Source organism: Macrobrachium rosenbergii, chromosome 10, assembly GCF_040412425.1.
Source record: "Macrobrachium rosenbergii isolate ZJJX-2024 chromosome 10, ASM4041242v1, whole genome shotgun sequence".
Taxonomy (NCBI): domain Eukaryota; kingdom Metazoa; phylum Arthropoda; class Malacostraca; order Decapoda; family Palaemonidae; genus Macrobrachium; species Macrobrachium rosenbergii.
Window position 1 is genome coordinate 53,135,527 of NC_089750.1, and position 24,987 is coordinate 53,160,513.

The 24,987-nt window shown below is 37.6% G+C and overlaps 1 protein-coding gene across 1 annotated transcript in view; it reads left to right on the forward strand.

Moving 5' to 3' along the window:
- Positions 1–5,858: 5,858 nt before the first annotated feature.
- The window catches only part of LOC136842640 (eukaryotic translation initiation factor 2-alpha kinase-like), a 113,558-nt gene continuing 94,429 nt past the window's right edge, over positions 5,859–24,987 (forward strand). The window contains exons 1-4 of the mRNA XM_067110262.1: positions 5,859–6,738; positions 11,692–11,818; positions 19,291–19,447; positions 22,178–22,352. Of these exons, the coding sequence (XP_066966363.1) occupies positions 6,263–6,738; positions 11,692–11,818; positions 19,291–19,447; positions 22,178–22,352 (935 nt within the window). The 5' untranslated portion in view covers positions 5,859–6,262. The remainder of the gene's footprint in view (positions 6,739–11,691; positions 11,819–19,290; positions 19,448–22,177; positions 22,353–24,987) is intronic.

Sequence of the window (24,987 nt, forward strand, 5' to 3'; positions counted from 1 at the left end):
GAAATTTAGAGGGAGACATTCCTTTTATGTCAGGATTCATTGCAAAAGTGAATTAGTTTTGTAACTAGAAGGTAAAGGCTACAATGCCTTTGATTCTTAAATTTTTTCTGCAAGGTTGCACACTTAATATATTTTTGAGTTTTTAACCATTTAGCAATCATTTTTTCTCAGCCATTGCCAAAGTTCTTGTACAGATCTCCAGTAGTAGTTTTATATCAGATTTTCTCTTTGTGGGTTAGGTGTGAATTACTGTATGCTCTCTTGACTGATTTTCTGTGCATTTTCTTCCTGAATTCTCATCTGATCTAAGTCTTTATCTAGGCCTTTTTATATGGCTATCTGGGTTGTCTTACTAGTCTTTAATCCTGCTTCTCACATATCTACTTCTTCTGTCATTATTCCTTATCCTTTCTCATTACTTGTTCAGTGGTGTGGGCGATACTAAAGTATATTTATTTTGCAATCGTGATTACTGATTATGGTACTTTTGAGAAAGTAATCTATTAGTAATTAATTACTCAATCGATTCGATTACTGGAATTTTGTATGTTTTACAACTGAAAGCTCTACTACTGTATTCTATCTACCTTACTACAGAACCTTTTTAAGTGGTGCATCCATTTTTCCATTGTACTATGTTATTGTCACGCTCTTCTGGTGCTATCTTTTGGTATACCAGGTTTTCATACACATTACAGGTATTATGAACATTTTTCCTTTGTCACTCAAAGCTTCATGGCCTACAGCCAAGGTAAATCTCTCTATAAGGAATGGATAACACTCCCCCAAGGGTCTTGCCAATCAACAAAGTTTAATACGATCTGGGGAATTTATGGAGGAAATTAAGATGGACTAATTTGAACTTAACACTGGAACACTGACTTGTATTTGTGTGTCAGTCTTATACCTAAAAAAGAGAGAATGAATGTCATAATTTTATAAGCAAAATGAATTTTCTAAATCTCAAATATTTCAACAATTAAAACAAAGGGTGTGGGTCAGTATGTTCTTGAGTTATTGATTTCTGGATGCAAGTGTCTAATTTGACACCCTTACAAATCAACCAACCCATAAAATTAAATTCAACAAAGACTTGATCCACTATGTCTTCATTAGTCTGATGTCTTAATGCAGCCATTTTGACAAAACCACTTTAGTACAGTTGATGTGGGAGTCTCGTGGATGTCCATTAATATGGAACATTTTACTTTTAACATTTCAAATTGCAGGTAGAATCCTTTCAAAGTACAAGTCCAGCTGAGGTGTCAATGCATTAGAACAACAGGTCTGTCTGATGTTTTATCTATATTAAAAGTTGATCTGCACCCTACTTGTCCTCACTATACATTTATCTGCTAAGGCCACAGAAGATTATGCACTGGGTGGGAACTGCTTGAGAATGCTGCACAGGGTATCTATTTTCATGTGAAGAATATACAGTATATCCTTAAAGTACATGCCATCATTGTAGTCCCCAGAAGGTAGGTGACATCAGGAATAAGACCACTTTGATTTTAGCAAGGTGATATTATCATCTTTGTCAAACAAGTTAACATCTGACCATTGCTAATGCACTTATGGCAATGCTGGTGATCCACATGATCAAATATGAAGTGACTGTCACTACATTCCTCAGGAATTTCCTCCGTTTCAAATTAGCAACAACTGAGCAATATTATAATATGTGCTGTGCAGTATACAGAAATCATATCCCATATAAGCTTAAAGAAATTTAAATAGAATATTTATTTTAGGTATTTTACAAACAAAGCAAGTTCAGCTGTGCTTTCCTAGTAGTATTGCATACTGTAAATATTCTTAGGATGTGTGCAGTTGGTCATGTCAGCAGCTTCTGGGTGAAGAGATGAATCAACTTTTGAGTCTGGGCTTTGTACAGCAAGAAGCTGTGGTACCTTAGTAGATCATATGTTAGATGAAAAATTTTTAATAACCTTCCAAATTACAGAACATGTAGTGAGGTCATCTATGACCAGCACTCCAGCTGCTTTTCTGCTGTTGGTAGATCGCACATTATTTATAATATTCCTTGGGTTTTGCAACTTCTCATTGTCAAAGGATCTTCTTAACCTTTTCATATGTTACATTCTACATTGGTTCTTTCAAAGATGACCTCAAGAAAAGAAGGCCAGCCCATATGCAATGCAAATTTTACATGGCTGTAGCCACTGTTATTGTATGAGCTCAGTGTTTGCACTGTTCTTCAGCATCAGAATTCAGTGGCGTGAAACTATGGTGGATGTTCAGATGCTATCTGCAAGTAGTCCAACAAATAATATGCAACACTTCAACCAGCTTGACTAACCTCACCTTTTCCATTCCTTTTTTTTCTGTCTGTTTGCATGACCCATGGGTATCTGATGAAAAACCCATGACTCAGTCCTAGTATGCAGAACAACTTTTATGATTATGCATTTTTTCTGGGTGCTGTGGATATCAAGTATTGGAAATAAATCCTTGGAGATTTTGTCATCTTCTAATATTTTCAGTTTATAAAGTTTTTAAAAATTTCTAAGTGGATGTAAATTATTTTTAAGAACTAATGATGTATCACAAATAGTAAGCCCTTCAAGAGAGGATGTTGTCAGTGGTCTACTTTCACTGCTGAATAAAAGACGAAATTAAAAAGTTAGGAGTGGATTTTTACACAAATTTTACGAAAGGTAGGCATTATGACTGGCAATGCGTGGTGAGATGATGGGAATATAAAATTTTGGGGAAGGGAAATTTGTTTAGGGGTGAGGGTGTGATCTATACAGGATTTATCCAGGATGAAGGTGGGACTAGTGTACAAGAATGAGGTCGTGTTAGAGTTTATTTTCAGGTGATATTAATGCCTATAATGCGTACATCACATCAGTCCCACTGGGAAGGAGTAAATGCATCCACTCAATGTTTGTGAAGAAAGGAGGGGAGAAACCTTGATGTCGAACTTGTCAGTTCCAGAGGTTCCTTTATTCCTCACACCGTTGGACTGTGGAACAGTCTCCCTGAGGATGTCATCCAATTGGAACTTCAAAAGTTCAAGCGAAGATGCATTGCACTACTACCCTAATAATATTCTCCTTGCATTTTAATACATTTTTATCCTTATTAATTTATTTTTTCTTTTTGATAAGTGAGATTGCTTCTTTCTGTATTTCCCTTTACCATCTCTTCCTAACGAGCACCTTATTCTCTGGAATCTTGAATTTAAAGTTAATGGCCCCTGTGGCCTTGTTCCACACGAATACTATTCATCATCTGAATAATAATAATAATAATAGTAATTATGGGTGTAGTGGTATCTGGTATGATTCCAAGCATATGCAATTATATATCTGGTTCCTCTCCTTTTAAACTCCTGTGATTGAGTGGATAAATCATTGGCCTGCTGCTGCTATTTCAGTGGTTAGCACCTCAAATCCCTAAAGAGCAGTTTTTCTTAGTATCTGTTTTCAGGTGATTATTGCCTGCTTATCATGAGAAGACAGATTTGCACAGATAAAGATGAGTAGTTGAATCAGGGATAATTCCAACATGAAAGTATAATCGGTATAGCAAGCTATAGTTTTTTAAAACTAAAAATACATTCAATACTTCTCGAAACATTCATAAATTTGAACAAAGGTAGACTAAGAGAAGTGACTGGAACACCGTAAATACTGACGGAAGTTAGTTCATCCAGAATTTAATGAAAAATAATAAAAGAATTGGGTAAGTGAGGAGACAACAAAATGGGATGATACTGTTATGGAAGCACTAAATTTTATTAGCCTGTATACCTTCATTTGGATAAAATCACAAGGTTAGAATTGAGACGATAATTTGTCTTTCGAGATGGAGTGGACTGACAGAAGCGGACTGAGATGCGGGTAGGAAAAATATGAGGGCTGAATTATCAGTGAACACATGAATGGCAGAGGAGGTAGACTAGAGGTTGCTGAAAAAGAGGAAATGAAGAAATGAAAATATAATCCAGAGAAACATCAATAGAAATGGAGAAAAGGAGCAGGTGTTCAAGTATCACACCATATATGTCTGTAAGGTAAAATGCTAGTGAATCCATAAGTAGGAAATTTGGCCAAAGAGCTTTATGCTAAACTCTGCCGAATGCCTTAAAGATATCATGAGTGTTTTTTTGAAGTCCTGCAGAGAAGATGACTAAACATGATGAGATGAGAGGTCGCAGTTGATCCTGCCTTTATGAAAGCCACACTGGTGACATGAAAATGAAATTGATTCATGGCATATATATATATATATATATATATATATATATATATATATATATATATATATATATATATATATATATATATATATATATATATATAAGGGAGTGGAGATGTGTTTTGAACGTTTTATTGATAACAGACGTAAAGGCAAGGGAAGGTAGGCTATTTTGGATGTATTGGAATTGTCATACTTCTTGGGGATAGGCTGAACCATTGTATGGCCCTAAAAGAAGTATAAGTGCTGCATTTAACGAATTCGTAAAAAAAAAAAAAAAAAAGCGAAGCCCATGTGCCGGTTCATCCTTAAACAATTTGAGGGATTGCCAGAAATATTATTTGGAACAGATGCCTCTTAGAAAAGTTAACTAATTTGTTGATAATTTAACAATAAATTCAACTACTTATCTTGTCCACTAATCATTCAGCTTTCTTCATATACAAGATTATGACTGTCTCGTGGATAATGCTGAGTGATTAGATAATACTAGAAAACGTAACTTTTGGTTCAGATAGACATAGCTGCTTACCCTTTTTTAGTCCATAAATAAACGAGTGGATATAATGCTTATATCAGCGAAAGGTCAAGTATTTGAAGGGTACATCTTGAAGAAAGAACGTGAGAGTTGACGTTCTTAAGTGGAATTAAAGTGAAAGAAGATACTGAGAAAGGATAGAAAATAGTATGTGATTGCATACCCAGTTAAGCACACGGAGTTATAATTTCCTGGCTTATTTCGTCTGTCATATAACTCGTGCAAGAGTAAACAAGAAAATTTGATTTCATAACTGTAATAATAATAATAATAATAATAATAATAATAATAATAATAATAATAATAATAATAATAATACTTGATTAAATTACAGAAGGACTAGAGAAAATGAAAATATAGAAGGCCTATCTCAGCTGAAGAAAGAATTTTGGTACCAAGTCGACAGCAAGAGCCTCTCGAGAATAAGAACATCAATTAATGATTTTGAGTGTGAAATGGCCCTTTAAACACATCTGATCATTTATATGATTATAATCTTGTATTGTCATAAAGATGCTAAAATTGACCATAATACATATATCATAATCCCTAACTTAACGCAAAAAATAAACTTGAACCGCATTAGATGCAATACTACAACAAACATAAAAAAAGACACAAAACATCACTGTGAAACAACCTCGTACTCATAGTCGTACCAACTTAGGTGTTCAAGATCGACGCCTAAAAATAATAAACTGCTCGCCACGATTACCCAGACTGCCTGAGAGTAGCAGCCCTCTCCATAATGAATAAACATCAGAAGACTGCAAAACCCCCAAAATACATGTTAGATAAAGCCTTAAGTGTGGAATATAAGTAAATAATAAATAGTTAATTGGTTAAGTAAACAGCCGTAAACCCTCGTATTTCGGGAAGTATCTTTTAATAAAGAGTGAGAAATATTATTCTGGAAGGAATTCAAAGCTGAATTACGCCTGACTAGGAAGGGCTTTATTTTCATCCTGGGGAAGATTTTTCACTCAAATATTATAACTTAACATGGAAGGAGCACTGACCAATCACGAGTCACGGCGGTTCCGAACAGACGTGTCTATTTTACACATCTCTGAAATGGCGATTGTAAGTTTGTCGGTTTGGATTCCGTGGCTAATTTGATTATGCCACTATAAAAAGAAATTAATTGTGACATTAAAATTTGATAACTCATGGTCTTGTCTACAACGATTATGTAATAGTAGCGTTTATTTACTAGAGCGTCTTTGCAATGACATACACGTCAGCTGTAAACAAACCTCGTGAGAGGCCACACTTGTATCGAGTCTGAACCGCTCCCGATCTCTTTCCATAGAATGGGATTCGACTCATCAATGACGTCATTGTTCATGTGCACCAATGAGAACACGCAATACGATTTTCAATGTGGAGAGAGTTATGACGCAAGGTCGCCTTAGAGTTGTCAAGACCTGTCCATCCAACGTCTCCGTGTTCAATGAAATTGAATAATTCTGTTGTGATGAATCTGGCGAGACGATGGATCAACGGCGACTTTACGTGATAAAGTTGATTGTGGCTCTGCTCTTCGTGCTCTTCATGTTGCTCCTCAGTGATGTAAGGGCTCATAGTCATGATGACACCAGGGACCCTAGGCGGGATCATAAAGTCATCCTCGACATTGCAGACGAGATAGACGATGAGGAGGAGGAGGAGGAGTTGGAGGTGTCGCAGATAGAAACGGAAACAGACCATTTGGATATATTGAGACAGGTGTCGAGTGACAGCAGCAGGGGGAGCGAAGGCGGTGATGACTTCATGGAAGGTGACGAACTGTCGAGTGACTATTCTCAGTTCGCGGAGGAATTGTATGTCGAAGATGATGATAGTCTAGAGCCAGTGTATGCTGGTCCAGAGGACTATGACGAATCCTATAGGACAAGACCCGGTCCGGGTCCTGAATATGGTGAACTCCCGCATTGCACGCAAGAGGAAAACAGCAGTGATCGGCCCAGGTGAGTTAAATTTGGTTTCCATTGATCAGCCATAGCCTGGACCTGATTTACATCTATGGTTTGACTGCACTAGACTGTGGCATGGTTTCTGTAGATTTTAGTGTCAGTACTAAGTTCTGTTTGAATGTTTACTAGCCTATTGGGTCAAGACCCATTATAATCTAAATGCTGTATTTATTAGCCAAGTTATCCTACCTACTACCGTAAATTTAACAAAACTGAAGACTGCTACCATGCACCTCTGTTTTGGTAACTACCAGCTTATGGGCAAAATGGGTGCCGTGTTTAGTACCAGCACCTTGGGGAGGAAGGTAAAAACATAAAGAAATGACAGTAAATATTATAAACATCAAGACTTAAACAAAAGCGTAAACAAGAAGCGGGAGCCTAAATATTCCAGCCAGCAACTGGCAGGAACCAGTTTTTTCCAAAATTTTTATCATGACACCACAACCTCAGCCATAAGTGCCATGTTCAGCACCAGCCCCAAGGGAACGGTTGGTGAAACAGCCTAGCGTATAAAAAGAATGTTAATATCTTGGTAACAGTAAATTTGTGATGGATTTGAGTATGATGTTCATATTAGCCAGGCATTTTAAGGAGACAGTAAAACAGTATTTATTTTGGACTTGAAAATATAATTTTCTTATATTTTGCACTTTATTTCTGACAGTTGGTTCATTAACAAATAAATACTTTTAGAGATAGTGGACCCCCCCCCCTTATAGCCATAGTGTGAGGGACCACAGTGGGGAAGTGTATTTTGGGTGAGGAGATGGCACAAAAGAAGTTAAATACAAGGATTTATATAACCTAACTTAGTTTAATGTGCTGGGTCCCTACCTAGCCCTAGACCCCCTTCCCATCTTAACATTGGGGGCTGCATCCTTACCTAGCCCTAGACCCCCTACCCATCCTAACCTTGGGGGCTGCATCCTTACCCAGCCCTAGACCCCCTACCCATCCTAACCTTGAGAGCTGCATCCTTACCTAGCCCTAGACCCCTATCCATCCTAACCTTGGGGACTGCATCCTTACCTAGCCCTAGACCCCTATCCATCCTAACCTTGAGGGCTGCTAACCTTGGGGCTGCATCCTTACCTAGCCCTAGACCTCCTATCCATCCTAACCTTGAGAGAGCCCTAGACCCCTACCCATCCTAACCTTGGGGGCTGCATCCTACCCAGCCCTAGACCCCCACCCATCCCTAACCTTGAGAGCTGCATCCTTACCTAGCCCTAGACCCCTACCCATCCTAACCTTGGGGACTGCATCCTTACCTAGCCCTAGACCCCTATCCATCCTAACCTTGAGGGCTGCATTCATACCTAGCCCTAGACCCTACCCACCTAACCTTGGGGGCTGCATCCTTACCTAGCCCTAGACCTCCTATCCATCCTAACCTTGAGAGCTGCATCCTTACCTAGCCCTAGACCCCCTACCCATCCTAACCTTGGGGGCTGCATCCTTACCCAGCCCTAGACCCCCTACCCATCCTAACCTTGAGAGCTGCATCCTTACCTAGCCCTAGACCCCCTACCCATCCTAACCTTGGGGACTGCATCCTTACCTAGCCCTAGACCCCCTATCCATCCTAACCTTGAGGGCTGCATTCATACCTAGCCCTAGACCCCTACCCATCCTAACCTTGGGGGCTGCATCCTTACCTAGCCCTAGACCTCCTATCCATCCAAACCTTGAGAGCTGCATCCTTACCTAGCCCTAGACCCCCTACCCATCCTAACCTTGGGGCTGCATCCTTACCCAGCCCTAGAACCCATCCTAACCTTGAGAGCTGCATCCTTACTTAGCCCTAGACCCCTACCCATCCTAACCTTGGGGACTGCATCCTTACCTAGCCCTAGACCCCCTATCCATCCTAACCTTGAGGGCTGCATTCATACCTAGCCCTAGACCCCTACCCATCCTAACCTTGGGGGCTGCATCCTTACCTAGCCCTAGACCTCCTATCCATCCTAACCTTGAGAGCTGCATCCTTACCTAGCCCTAGACCCCTACCCATCCTAACCTTGGGGGCTGCATCCTTACCTAGCCCTAGACCTCCTATCCATCCTAAGCTTGGGGGCAGCATCCTTACTTAGCCCTGCCCCTTTCCTATCCTAACCTTGAGGGCTGCATCCTTACTTAGCACTAGCCCCCCTACCTATCCTAAACTTGGGGGCTACATCTTTACCTAGCCCTACACCCCCTACCTATCCTAACCTTGGGGGCTGCATCCTTACTTAGCCCTAAACCCCTTACCTATCCTGACTTGGGGGCTTTATCTCTAGCTATCCCTAGATGTCCCACCTATCCTAACCTTGGGACTGCATCCTTACTTAGCAGGGCTGCCCTAACCTAACTTAGGATGCTGAGTTTTTCCCTAGGTCTAGACCCCTACCTAACCTAACCCAGGACACTGCAATTGAATAATAATAAGGTTGCCATATAACCAACCACACTGAACTTAACCTAAGGCACCATGTCCTTACCCTAGTGCATGATATTAGTTTGAAAACATTCTATAAATTTACCTTTGCGAAGGAGACCTATCAGTGGGTTCAGGCTAGTGTCCTAATACAGTGATCCCTTAATTGTAGGATATAAAGGTGGGGTCCACTGTCTCTTACCACAGTATTGCTAATGAAATGAAGGTCAGAAACATTGAAAGCACATGTTAAAACATAGGGAATGACATTTTCAGGTCCAAAATGCAATAATGGTTTAAAAGCACATCATAAAAACTCTAAGATCAAGTTGTGGTATTATACAGTAGTCAAATAGTACCCAGTGTGTCAGAGTTTGGGATTTTTTGTCTTATATGTTGCATAATACCTCCTTTAAGGGGAGCATTAATGCAATAAGGCCCCATTATAAAGTAAATGACTGTTTCTACCTTATGATTGAAGGGATTAGCTTCAAATTTTTACCACTCATATATTCTTATTTTTTAATAAATTTTTTCACTCATTTTACATTTGTCTTCCACAGTACCGTACAAGCGATGAACAAAATTGACCATGAACCAATCTAAACTTTTTTTTTTTGGAGTAATGTTTTAAGTTATGTTTATTTACACATAAAGTAGTCCAGAGCAGTGTATAACTCAATCTTGATCCTAACCAGGATCATTCATAGACTCTCTTACGTTTTTTACAATTTGTCGTTCATAGTGCCATACAAGCGATGAACAAAATTATCTGTGAACCAATCTAAAATTTTTTTTTAGCAATAACGTTTCTAAATATGTTTATTTACACATAAAACAGTCCAAAACAGTGTGAAACTTACTTGATCCTATCCTGAATTATTCATACAGATGTTTTTTGCAAGTCTTTTTACAATTTGTGGTTCACAGTGTCATACAAGCGATGAACAAAATTGTCAGTAAATCCATTTAAATTTTTTTTTGCTATTATTGCTTCAGGACATGTTTATTTAGACATAAAACAGCTGGAAACTTTTAATAACTTATATTCGATAATTCCTCGAAATTACTAGAAATGAATATTTATTTTTGTGGGAAATTCCTTAATCCATAGCTGGGTTAATCCCCAAATTCTGTCCAAAACATACATAGTCTTTTCAGGACCAAAGTTTATTTTAAGACCTAGTAGCCAAAGAGAGCTAAAACTATAAAAAACTTATATACTGTCATATTAAGTAAATCTGCTGCATTCAAGATAAAATCAACTGAAGACACTGAATTTAATAACCACCATATTCATATGCATTGACTGCAAATTGTATGACATTAGGAAAATATAAAGACCCCATAAAGTAATATACAGAATTTGAAAGTAAACAAGTAGACATCATGGAACTTGTACACTATACAAGACAAAGCAATTCCCTCCATGGTAATGGTAAATTTGAAATGTGAATACTTTTACTGTACTGATAAAGTAGAGAACACGTACAGGATTCAGTGAAGAACGATTTTTCTGTGTATTCTACTCATCACTTTTAGTTGTCTAATATAGTCTGTGTGACACAACTTTTGAAAGAACGGGAAAAATTGTATAAAATGGGAAAAAGCACTTTAGTACATCCCTGAACTAGGGAACATGTATCTAAGACTGAGGCAGACCATGGTACACAGGCTGTGGTTCAGTCTAAGGTTTATGATCATGGTTATGTGTTCTCTTCCAAGTGTATAATTAAATGTGGTTTTCAAGATTCCTCAGGTACCACAAATAGAACAGGTGCTTCATTGGGTCATGCAGGATACACTTGAGAAAAGGAATGTTGATAAATTGAGTATACATTTTTTCCAATGGAAAAAAAGCACTTTAGTTCCCCTCCATTCTTGTGTTGATAGAAAACAAATAAAAGGAGTGTTACATGACTAGGTGTAGGAAAGACAAAAAGTTAGTATATGACCTGTGAAATCACACACATTTTTTATAATTGGTTCCAGAACCCTTGTTCATATCTTTAACCAACAAAAGCCTGAGATGTGATAGCTTAACCTGTCAGATAATTGTTATTGATATTGCAGAAAAAAGTATAGGCACATGACTAAAACAAGTTAAACTATTGTATCTGTAGGCCTGCTAAGGCATTGCTCAACATTCGTTACAGGGGTAGATGGACCTTCTGTTGTCTTTTAAGTGAGTGACTGCAGGAATAAGGGTTAAGATGGGCTTCGTAGGTGAACTGGATATCCATTAATGATCTGTTGCAACCACTAGTTATTTTGCCTAAGCTTGATCCTTTATAGACTTTTCTTGTAAACCATTGTTTCAGCCCTTTGGTTTGTTCAGGTGAAAACTTTGTACTGATTTTAGATTTATAGTGTCTTTCAGATGTTCACATGTTCAAAAAACTAGTACTGTAATGTCCATTTTATATGTCTTGTCTTGGAGTATATGATTATTTTAATTTTTTAAACAATGTATTCAGAAGTATCCTAATGTAATCTCTTTAATTGGAATTATGGTACCTTTTCAGATCAGCTGTTGTAGTTAGCACACTTGATGGACGAGTAACCAGTTTAGATGCATCAACAGGTGCTGTGTTGTGGTCACATTTGACTGGTGGTAAAAATAATGAAATGCTTTCTTCATCAATGTCAAAGGTAAGTACAGTACAGTACTGTATTTACAAAAAATGTATTTACATTAACTGTACTGTATGGGCAGATAAAGTTAGTTTTAATTTACTAAATTAGAAGGAGCCTCACTATGTAGATGCTTTGTTTGGTTGGGTTTATGGGAAAACTAAATATTGTGTAAATAGGATAAGTAGGAACACAAATTGACAAATACCACAAAATTAATTTTACAAAACAGTTTTGGGTGCATGTGTGTTGTTTTATTAAATGCTTTTGTCATGTAGCTTGATCAGTTTCAAATCAAATTATTGTACATAGAGAGCTAAAGGATTCCCTACGTTGTCCACCCTGCTATGTTAGTTTTCTTGATGTTACTTTTATCCAATGATGAATCTCCAAGCCAAGAGGTTATACAGCTGTATGTTGGACAGTGCTGTACAGCAACTGCAGAAGCAGGAATGTAGTAATTAAAAAATGTGTTAACATCTCTTTGTTGTCAGCTAGAATTAACTTTTTTTATGGAAATACAAACCATCACCTTTTACATAGGGTATCCTTCAGCATGAGCTGGGACACAGGTTGAACTTGGTAACAGGGCAGTTATGGGGAGTGAGTGGGTGAATGCCCCTCACTCACATAGTGCCACCAAGCACTTTTTCCTTGGCTGTCTTAAGACGTGAGTGTCTTGTTTACACTCTCTCTCATGGTGTTGTTAAATGTTGGAAGTTTTTGTGTTTTTTTGTTTTTGGATGTTTGTGTGTGTATTTATTATATTAATGGAGAAAACACAACTAGAAACATTTTGAGGGATGTGGGTGACCTTCTGGGTGCTTCACATCTTCATAAACATGATCCTTACAAGCCCTGTTTCTTATGCAGGGGAAAATTATGCAGCTGCATTGCCCCCTGCTTGGAGTGCATTGGTTGTGTCCCTTTGCAAAGGGGAAAAATTGTTAGGAAAAGGAGGATAAGAAGCTTTTGCTTGCCTTGTTGGGGGGAGAACATGCTCCTGATTACTTTGCTGAATCCTGCTAGTTCATTCCTCTCAGTCCCTACTATTTTTATCCCATTTCTTCCGGTTGGGGTTGTTAGGAAGGGACTACACCTCTTCAAAGGATAATGGTTGGGGTTGTTACTGGTAGGAAGGATCTTTGCTACTAATGCAAGTTGTCACTTTTGCAGAAGGTCTGACTTACCCTTAACTCGTGAGCCCATCTTTTTCAAAGGATAATGGTGGTGCTCAAAGGATAATGGTGGTGCTGAAGCTGCTGCCTTCCCTGGTGAGACACTGACTTGAGTACATATATCTCCTTTGCTCCACACTAACTAATGCAAGTTGTCATTCGTGGAGTATTTGCAGAAGGTCTGACTTACCCTTAACACCTTGCGTAGCCCATCTTTTGCAGTTTCTAGACCACCCTTGGTATTGGTTTTGTTAGAACTACAATCTGAACTTGTTAGTTCAAAATGTAGCTCTGTCATTGGCCCTCACCCAAATCCCATTGTTATAGAGAAGAGCTGAGAAAGATGCAAATCAGATACATATCTCCAAGAAGTACATATTTCCAAGATTGGATGCTGAAATTCTAGTTACCTGTATTGAGTCCAGTACAAGTTGATACTCTGACCTAGCTCCAGAAGGAGGAAAAAAAAATTCCAGTCATTATGCATCCACACCCCAAGGCTTACACTAGATGAAAATACTAAAGCAAGATTACTGTCTGTCTGAAAGAATCTAGGTACCTACACAACTTGTTGAGTATCCACCACAGGTCCCAAGGAGAAGGTACCTAGGGATTGGTGGCTGACGTCCCTCAAGTGGAATGAAGTAAAGGTTGACTGCCTGTATCAGACACCTGCCCTCCCCAATTACCTGGATAATTTCCTAATGGTGGATATCATGGTTCCCCATTCCTTTCCTTACTTGAGTGAGGCTCGCTCTCATCTTCATGCCAGACTGTGTAGGAGGTAACAGGAGTCACTGCATCCCCTGCTTGCAGTTGTGACCAGGATCATGGTTTGTCCATATGTGGAACAAACCTAGGTCTTAATGTGAGAATAGTCTGAATCCTTCGGTTGTTCAGCCTCGCTCGTCATCTCAACTTCTCTCTTGTTCTTGATCTCCTGGGAGAAATCGGGATCATATTTTGAGTTCACTTGGCCGCGGACGTGACATTGTTGATGCATAGCTGTATATCGAGGAAGAGATAGCTTTACCACCTGACTGCAAAAGTCAGATATAAAGGGCACTGAGTCGCCTAATGCAGAGGAAGATGTTTTTGCTACTGCTGTTGACCATAAGTGTAACCAAGAAACAGTCTGAAAAGCAGAAGAGGCAGTTGACTCCAAGGTAGCTGCCTCCTGATGAGTGAAGGAAGGGCCCTCTGACCTAATCTGATCTAGAGTCAAAGCAGGACCTAAATGGACCAGATCTGGGTTGATTTGTCTTTAGTGAAGAGCCACATTAGGGGTTGAATAAAACTGTCTGTGTCAAGAAAGCGAAAGGGGTAGAAGTTTAAACAACCTACTAGACCGAAGAGAATTATCACGTCCAGAGATGAGAGAATTCACATGGCCTAAGACAGAATCAGCATGATTAGAGCACAGTAATTTTGCCGAAATCTTGACATCCTTCTTAGGCCAACTAAAGCTTCCAGTATACCCACAGGAAAATCTGAATTTGTTGCTGCTTCATGAGAAAGATTGTACTCACGAACGAGTTCAGTAACCTCAGCATGTGTTGTAATAAATTCTTGGTTTTCAACATTCTCTGGCTCTTGGACACAGGGATCAACTCTGTCTATTTTGTCAAACGAATGAGGGATATCCTTATTTGTAACTGGGGCGTAAGCCCACTCAGGTCCTAAAACCCACTTGAGAGCTTGGATGCCTGACAGTGACAATGGTAATCTATCCTGAGGGTCGTCTTGATTGCAAGAGCGAGAGACTGAATTTCCACTTCCGTGAGATGGAAGTGTGTTGATATACGGTTGTGCGTCAGTGATGTCTCATCCGTGGCCGAGTGAACTCCAACTATGATCCTGATTTCTCTTAGATCGAGAATGAGAGAGAAGTCAAGACGACAAGTGAGGCTGAACAACTGAAGTATTTGGACTATCCTCATGGTAAGATCGTAGGTTTGTTAGCTATGAAAAATACAAATTAATTAAAATTTGTCATATTTCCAGGTGTGATTAAACTCCAGTCAGTTGTCACAAATGACCTCCCATCTAAGAAGTCAGTCTGCTTTATAAAAGGTGATGGCCTGTATATCTGTAGGAACAAATACTGTATAAAACTTTAAAGTAATTTGCATTTTCCTAGGTATACAAACCAGAGCTTTGTATCGCAGTGAAGTGGGGTAATTTGCATTTTCCTAGGTATACAAACCAGAGCTTTGTATCGCAGTTTCCACTTCACCCACCTAGCATTGTCCTTGTGGGTTCAGGAAAAAGTGCATGGTAACAGAAGGTGAATGAGGGTTATTCCCTACTTGCCCCACCTTTATGTTGATGTTATAGATGGTGAAATTCCCATGGTGAAATTCGCAGTTCACTGTCAGTGTTTTACAGTGACTGGTTTCTTGTCATTTGCATAACAGAGGTGAGGGAGCAACTGGTGTATCATCAACAAAGGTGTCAAGATCAGTATGGGTTTGAAGATATTTCTAAATACAGTGCCATGTGATATATGTCATTCAGTCTGACAAACAATTTTTTTAAATCAGAAGTTTAACTCATGAGATGGGAGCATCTCAGTAGCTCTCCTACAGATTAACTTGACAAATCTATTATCCACTTCTCACAAATTCTGGGTAGTGACAGCTATTAAGGATACTCTTCATTCCTCACAGAAGAGCAAAAACTTAGTTTAGAGTGAGGATAGTGTTTTAGTAAGCATTAAGACTTTTGCAATTACTTTGTAAGTTTTTATATTTATAGTTTTTCACTGGCATTCCGTTGTAATTTTATAACAATGAAAGTAAATTAATGAGTGTCTGTGTGATATGTCTAACCAACTGTTGGTTCATTACAAGCCCTTAATCATACATTACCTACTGTTGTACAAATGGCCCTGAAGTAAACTTTAAGCCTTCTGGTTTTTTTTTAGTTCTAGTTATTTAAACAAGGGAAAATTGTATATGCTTGTGATGTGTGTATTGATGAATGGTTGTCAAAACGTGTTTACTTTTGATATTTATATTTAATGTTAAAGTATAGTATGTTTATACTTGCATATCATCTGATCTCACACTTGCAATCCTTGAAATTAATGTTTTTTCTCTTTGAAAGATTGACTTCATTTGATTGTTAGAGGCTCAGCTTACCAGATTTTCTGCATATGGAAAGTAATGTAATTTTAAAATATTAAGAGACCATGTTTTACTTATTGTAAAAATGACAGCCAGCTGCCAGCATAAGAACCCAATTGAAAATGCCATGCATCAAGTTTTTGTGTTTGTTATTACCTTTACAACTGTCAGTAACTTATTTTGTAACTACTGTATCGTAGGTCAGTAGAAGCTGCACAATGCAGTAGTTGTCATCTTGTTGAAAATAATAGTTGACTGTAACGTTTGTTTTTAAAATATAATAAATGTTCATTCCTTTTCACCACAGTTGAGTTTCAAAAGCTAGTTAGGAAGTTCACATCTAAATTTAATTTGCAGATTGAAGTTGAAGAAATGAACATTGTGTAGGTTGCTAAACTCATCAGTACTGTAAAGGCAAAAGCTGTTTCTGAAAGCAAAAGGATTAATTAGATAAATCACTGTCTTACATGTATGGAATTTGGGTATAGTATCTAGATTTTAAGTGGCCACATTAAGATAAGTAAGTAGCAAAGTTAATGTTATAAAACTACACTGTAGATGTTTAGATTTTTTTTTAATTCCAGTCATCCATTTAGCCATTGAAAATTTACCAGCTGTTTGTAAAGAACAAAACTTTATGAGAAAGGTTTTGTAAAAAGTAAAATATTACCAAATGCATATTATGAAATTTATTAAAATCATGAAATACATATGGAATGTATTAAAATCATGAAATACATATTATGAAATGTATTAAAATCATGAAGTACATATTATGAAATGTATTAAAAACATGCAATAAAAAGATTACAACTGGACATAAATGACCAAAAACTACAATGAACTTAAGTGTTCACAAGTTAGCTGCTATGCTCATTAGTTCCAGATGGTAACTTACTATAAACATAAGCGGTTTGTATTTTGGTAATAAAATACATACTGTATTTCTTCAATGGTTTTATTGTTCATCATTACTTTTTTCTTTGTTTCTGATTATGTAGTGCATAAATATTATTGTGTATGGCATTTTATATATTAAAAGTATATATTAACAGTTACTTGATGTCTGAATCATACTTAATGTTGTGCTGCAGGTTAAACACAATTCATGTTTTGCATAAACACAATTCATGTTTTGCATATGAAGTGACACTGAAATTTGGCTAAGAATTAGCTATCAGAAAATTTCATGTGTTAGTAATACAGTGTTTCCTATTAGTGAATCCATATGAAAATATAAATACTTTACTTGTCCTGTTGTTTATTTGAAGGTAAGGACAACATTGATTGTACTTTATGTGCTTATTGTGCACTAAAATATACTGAGTTTGGGGTGAATGGACCTGCAATCAGGCATGCAGTACCACTTGAGTAATAATGAACTTGTACAGTTATAAATGTAGCTGGTGTCACATTCTGCTATTTGTATATGTACAGTCACTCAAAAATGTGTTGCAACATGTTCCAGAAGTTTTCGTTCACCTAACAGTAATTTGTTCTTTTGATATTTACAGGAAATGTAATTTTCCTATTGACTTTGGTTATTAATCATACAGTTAACAATATAAAAAGAATGGTTTGTATTACTGAAAAATGACGAAACATTTTGAAAAATTTCACTTCAGATGACTGAGCAAAAGAGTCAAAGAAGAAACTATATTTCGAATCCAGATAAAGCTTATTGACTAATAAAATAATATTGAATAATCATCAATGAAATTATATATAAATAAAGAAAGAAAGAATTCAACCATTATTGTTGTCAAAAACAAAAAAAAAAAATTGTGAACGTCGTATGTTATCGTGTGACTCCACATTCGGCAGGAAAATTAAACTAAACTGTCTTGTTACTTGCACCGATAAGATGGGCAACGGACTCAGCCAAACCACAATCATTAGCTTGCACAAGACTAATGTCTCTATTGTAGATACTGTTGTAAATAAAACAACCATGTATAGAGGAATAAAACAACAGAGAGAACGAGAAAATATGATAAATTCATTGTCAAAAGTGGAGGACGACCCCAATGTTTTACTACTTAGGATCATCATCGGATGATCACTGAAGGAGCTCCGCCTAACTCCCCTGACAAGCCGGTGTTGCCATAAAGAGAGAACATTACGCTTTCCCTTCAAGTTGCTGCTCAAACCATCCGTAACAGGCTACATGAGACCAAGATATTATTTCATCATACTCCTGCCAAGAAACGCTTCATATTAGCGAAACACAAAGAATAGAGGCTAGGGTTTGCGTTATAATCCAGTGGCCGATGATTTCTGTAAGAATCATCTTTTGCGATGAGGAGCAGACATTCTCCACTGATGAGCATGGTAGTCTTCTTCACTGGTGGCGTTTAGCATTAACTAAATTAATGTTGAACTTCTTGCTAATTTTAATTCTTTAAAAACTTAGATAATAAGAAATACAAAAATAGGCGTTATATATTGTTAACTTCATAAGAGGCCTCAAAATGATAGGCCTAAGTAGCAATGAAAGAAATGAGAAATTACACATGATAATGGCATTAAATATATATATATATATATATATGTGTGTGTTTGTGTGTGTGTGTGTACCACAGAAACATTATAGTCTATGTATTACAAAACAGACGTGAAATCTGTTAGTCTAGTTCAGTATATTTTATATTAAGTTTCACTAGTTCACAATATACACAGGATTAGTCATTCAAAAATTTGATTTTAATAATAATGTGCAAGCAAATCTTTACAAAAGCCGTATTTGTTGATGTTAACAAGACTAATAGTTCAACTTATAACAGTCGTAGGTCTATGTCTACAAGTTCACACATATGAAGGAGATAAAACAACGATAGTGATGGCAGTTGGAGATGAAAATATTAAAATATAAGAACAGCGATGACCTCTGAAGTATTATAGTAACATCCTTTTATTAAGTAAAGTATGACAACAGTAAGCAGTATCAGAAAAAGTCCTGTTTAAAGGGAAACAGAGTAATTCTCGGACCCACCACTAGTGTTCAGTTGTTTCATACAACTGAGTTGCCAAATAGCGCCAGATGTCGCTATTACAAGCTGTTGTCCGAAAAGTTTTGAAGTATGTTGCAAAACTTTTTTGAGTGATTGTACATAAATGTAGTTGGTGTTACATTCTCCTATTTTCAATGCACTCCTTGGTTTATTAAATTTTTATTTTATTTCAGTTAGAGGTAACCTCTCGTGGAGAATGGGTGCGTCTGATCCCTTCACTCGATGGTGGGATATACCGCTGTGATGGTGATATGGTAGAGGCTTTACCAGTTACTGCTGAAACACTCTTGCATTCTTCTTTCAAATTTAACTCGGATACTATATTTACAGGTATAGTGTGGTGTTTTTATGTGGATAGTTTGCTTGCTTGATATTTGTGCACATGGTAAAGCCAGCATAACTTTTTGATGTTTATTTGTGTTGTAAGTGGAAATTTTTAGGGAAAGTTCTCAAAATTTGACTAAACTATAAATTATTTTGCATTGTTAGTTTTTGGACAGTGAAATATGAGTCTTGTTTCTCTTGGTAAGGTGTAAAAGATAAAAAATAGCCATGTTGTCCTGAGCAGACTAGCTATCTCAATTAATTAAATAAGAGGTAAACAGTGTTTTAACATTGATACTCCAAATGACAATATTTTCTTGCTTTTCTCTTCCTCATCACTTTCATTCATCTCACTCATACCATCCTCATCCATGGTGGTTACTCCCTTACTGTTACTTGACAACTCCCCTTTCTCAGGGATTTTCTCCTTTGCACCTTTTGCCTCAGGGTCCTCACCACCTTTCACAACACTGGGACCACTCTTAGCCATCTCAGCCACTTTCTTCGCCATCTCACCCATTTTCTCATACGCCGCCTCTATCCTTATAACCAGTCTACTTTCCCTTTCCTGGGCTCCCCGTTGGCTGATCATCATGCACGTCAGCCTATCCCGCCTCTGCTTCCAACTTTGTTCCCTTTCTCCTGACCCAACATCTTCCACACCTGTTCCCTGGGCCATCTCCAATTATGTACCCCACTCTTACTTTACTATTGAACCCCACGTTAGGCGCCAATTATTATGTAGGGGCTTTTTTCAATACACTATTGGAGGCGAGATGTCAGAGAACAGATTTAGAGGTTAATAAGAAAACTCAAATATTACCTAGTATTTTACTTTAATAACCTTAATATTACAGTGGTCCGAAGACCTTCAAACAGAACCTTATCCTAATTTTATTCACATTTATCACAGTTTATCAATTATCGTCTTTCAATACTTAACCAAAGTTATTTCGTACTTACAATTACCGTTTATCAAAACAGTCTTCCTATACTTAACTTAGCCTAACTTAATACTACCAATAATCAAAATATTATTAACAAATATCTGGCACATGTCCCAAAATAGTTCCTTATCTTTCTCAGCACTTCATCTCAGAATAATCCAAAGACAGTCATGAAAGTCAACACATATTTTGGGGATCACCACAGAGTTTATTTTAGCTATGACATCCAAGCTGAGGGCAGAAATTACTTTAGAATCTCTTAATGCAGCCTTTTCTACACCAAAGCACTTCACTTTTCTGTGATCCCCATCCAGTTTGGGACAGACACTGTCTTCAGTAATTGTTATGTACAACTTGGAATGGAACATGGAAATGGATTTGGTCTCACCAGCTGTTTGACTGATTTGTCAGTTGCAAATGCAGGCTTTTATTTCCACCACAATTCCCATTGGTGGATATCTATTCCCGATGTTGCTTCTGATAGGGAAGGGATCCTACCCAGATGAAACCTACCACAGATTGGGTGAAGGGGAGCCACTCACTCTACCTAACACTCTCAAGCAAACTGAAAGTAAAAAAGAAAACAAACATGAACTTTTACATCAGACATTCACAACAAAAAACATAAAATAAACATAAAAAAAAAATCACAACTGCAAAAACAAAAATTCAATCACATGAACCCACACTAGTAATTGCCACCACAGTGTACTGGTGCCTATCGCTGCATTGCTTTACACTATTTTACTGTGCATGTGTCACCTTGGTGTCTTCCCATATAAATTCAACCTCTTTCGTTTTATCATTCTGCAATTTTCACCCCTCATTTGGTAACAGATCCTGTGGCCAGGTCTTTGACATTCTAGAAATGTAACTGGTTTGGGTAAACTCCTGTCGTATAACATGGCTCAGATGCACGGGCATTCATTCATGTATATATTTCCATAGATGATTTGCATTTTGATGTGTAGACTCATTCTTGAGATCCTGTCTCTTTGGGTGTTAAGAGAGTAGCTGTACTCTCCAGTTCTTGTAATTCAGAATGTAGATAAGGCAGGTCACTGTTGTTTATTGAAATTATTTTGTTGATTATTTTTCATTATCCTTATACTGTATTAACTCTCTCCTTTATCCCATGTCATTTGATCTTCACATTGTCTTTTGAAAGCTTTTTAATGAACAGTCCCCCTTCCCCCATACTACTGTACATGAGGTAATGCGTAGAACATGTAGATTGATTCCAACCTTATGTGGGGTTGTCGATTACCTCATTGAGGTAGAACAAAGTAACAAATCCAGATGAAAGGTTAGGTATTAAGAGAAATATATCATTCTCAGACTTCATAATCTTAAATACCAAATAAACAGTCTATTGTGTACAAGTGCTTTTTGTAGATTTCTGGGTTTACTCAAATTTTGGTCCAAGTTGTCAGCATGCAAGTAATGCTTAACCCTTAATGGATGGGCATCATCATATGACGATCTGTAACAGGTTTTGAGTTATGGACAGGCTAACTCATATGAGTATTAATATTACGCGCCATACGATTTCCAAAAAGTCAAAACTTTTCTAGCTAGAGTTATATAAAAATTCCTATCTTTAAATTATCTTATAATTTTAAAATTTTTTTCTTATTTTCTTTGTTTATTTTTACTCTGTATTTACTTTTGTTCTCTATAAGAGGTTTTAAAATAATTCCCATCAAACTGATGCACTGTTATGGCTTATGATATTTATATTGGGTATGCAAGGTATTTTATTCTTACTCGACTGACTTTGAAATTCTAGGTGGAAAATCAACTGAAGTCTGGGGTATGGCACTAGACACGGGAAAGCTGATGTATGTCTGCAATTCATCTGGTTGCAAACGTCAGCGTACAGCTTCAAAACCATCTCAGTTACTTGTTGTAAAACGTATTACCCAGACAGTGCGAGCTGTTGATCCAAAGTCTGGTGATGAAAGGTAAGGTGATTTTACTATGGATTCCTTTTTTTATTTTTAAGGAAAACAAATATTTATTTCTGCCACAGTAAGATTTTCATTTGTAAATAGAGGTTTGTCACATTTTACTTTGGATTTTCTGCATTTGTGGAAAATGACTTTCACTATGGCAGTACCTGTTTGTTTTAGTCACATATGCTACTGTAAAGTAAATAAACCTGATATTCAAAAAACCTAAAAAAAAATTTTCATATTCACCCATTAATCAAGAATAGCTCTATTCCATGCAGTACCTTTGTGGCTGAACCAACTTGCTAAGTTCTGAAAGACAGTGGACCCATTGTTCATTCCCAGACTTCACTTCTCTCTCCCACTTGACATCATTTACCAAAGAGTTTGGGGGAGAGAGGAGGATGCTAAGTTATGATTACAGGCAGTCTCAATTAATGGCAGGGGTTCCGTTCCCAGCCAAGCGCCGATAACCGAAAATCACCGATAATTATAGTAATAAATGGCGTTTATGACGTTGTAAGCGCCGTTAACCGGTTATCGGCGCCGATAAACTGTTTACCAGTGGTGATAACCTGCTCACCGACGCCGATAAACCGCTTACCAACGCCGAAAATCGCTCGCTGTCACCGAAAATCTGGTTAATGAGGTTGTTAGCCAAGCGCTGCAAAACCGGAACGCCATTAATCGATGCTGCCGACAAGTGAGGACTGCCTGTATTGGGTTTGTATAGAAAATTTGTTTCATGGGAAAATATATAATTTATTCATTGCAAATTTGTTAATCATAAATGGCCTGAATTGCAATTTTGGTGGGTGGACAAAGGCAAGAGTGAGCAGATTGAAGAGAAGAGAAGAGAAGTTTTGTAAGAGCAGATGTTTATCCTTTCTCCCTGGATGTGTCTGGCAGAACCTTAGAATTTTAGAGCAAAACTTATATTTTCAAGGGCAGAATTAGAGTTTTCATAGAGCAGTGGGTTGAGATGCTAATTCAGAATATTTGAAGTCCAAATGCAAGGTAATCGTAAACCACCTTGAGGCATGAAGATAGATGCTCTAGGAAGACATGTCCATGATGTGTAAAATTGACCAGGGGAATGAGGGTTATGAAGATGAAGAGGATTGATTACCCTCCTTCTTAACTAACAAAATACAGTATATTATCTCCTTTCTAACTAATAAAATGTCCCATAGCAACTATTGGGGCCAGCCAACAGATCAAAAAATATATGGGTCACATTAGATGGATGAAGTCACAAGAAAATGTTCTAACAATGCAAAGTACCTGCTCAAAGGATGGCAGAGAGTTCCAATTTGAACTTAAAGGCCATCCTGGACAAAAGGGCATGTACTTTTTGCACCCTAGTCTTTAGGTGGGAGGAGAGCCCTAATTGTAAAACAACCCAGTAAGCACGTTAGATCACTGGATTGAGCCAATAAGAATAGATGCTCTTTAAGACTGGAATAATTCTGCTGCTATTTAAAAGGAAGAGGCGAGAAGGGGAAAGGTTGAAGCTCTGATTGAACTGAAAGTTGACTGATGGCTCTGACAGGGCAAAGAAGAAAAGTCTTGTTAGAAGGAGGAGGTAAGGCAGGAATTGTGAAGAAATCAGTGGTTGAAATACATTTCTCTGAGTACTTAGACTTTGCCAGGAGATCTGGAGCAAACAGAAGCCTGGTGGAATACCAAAAACTAGAATGAGATCTTCCATGCCAAGGCATGAAGCTCACTGGCATGCTAAGAGGAGGCAAGGGCCAGCAAAAACAATGTCTTAGGGTCAAATCAACAAGGAGTCATCCAATAATGAGATCTGGTGAAGCTGTGCAAAACCAAAGCTTATTCCAACTTGGAGAGCTAACTGAAGTCCAAGAAATCAACTGGGCATAGTGATAAAAGAAGTCTTAGATATTCTGACATAAATCAACTCCTTGCTGAAGGAAATCTTTGGATAGAGTTATCAAGTAACCTTTAATAACTGAGAGAGATTGAGCTTGACGTTCATCTGGTAGAAGAAGTCTGCCAAGACTGGGGCAGAGGCTTTTAGTGGAGGACCTGATTGGTTGCACCAGGCAACAGATCTTACTCTCTTTTCCTGGTAAAATGGTAGGGGATTGGCAAAAGGCAGTGATTTTTTGGCTGCAACATCTGGAAGATGAAGAAATTCTGAATATTTGTTGAATAAATGAAAATGTGGTTGCTTTAGAAACTTCCTTCAAGGAGGAAGGACTCTAGGATTGTCCATAAATAGGTGCAGGTCTGGAAACCAGTCCATAAGGAAGTGATGAGTATTATCTGGGAATAGCTGAAGTGTGAAGTTTCACCAGTACCTGACACCGTAGGCCAGACGGGAAAAGTGTAAACTTCGAAGCCATCCCAGGCCTGGAGCATAGCATCCACCTCATGAGTGGAGTACATTGGTATTTTAGTGTTTGATGATGTGGTCTTAGCCATGAGAGACTAACTGTATAAATGGTTAAGATTTAAAGTTGGTATTAATGTTTACTCATAATAAAACCAGTTACTAAAAGACTTATGTAATAGGTCAGAATAGATAGCTATGTAATAGGTCAGAATAGATAGCTATAAAGCACTTTGCTACATAAAGTGTATAAAATATCATAATGCTTTTTTAAAGGAAATGCAAGAG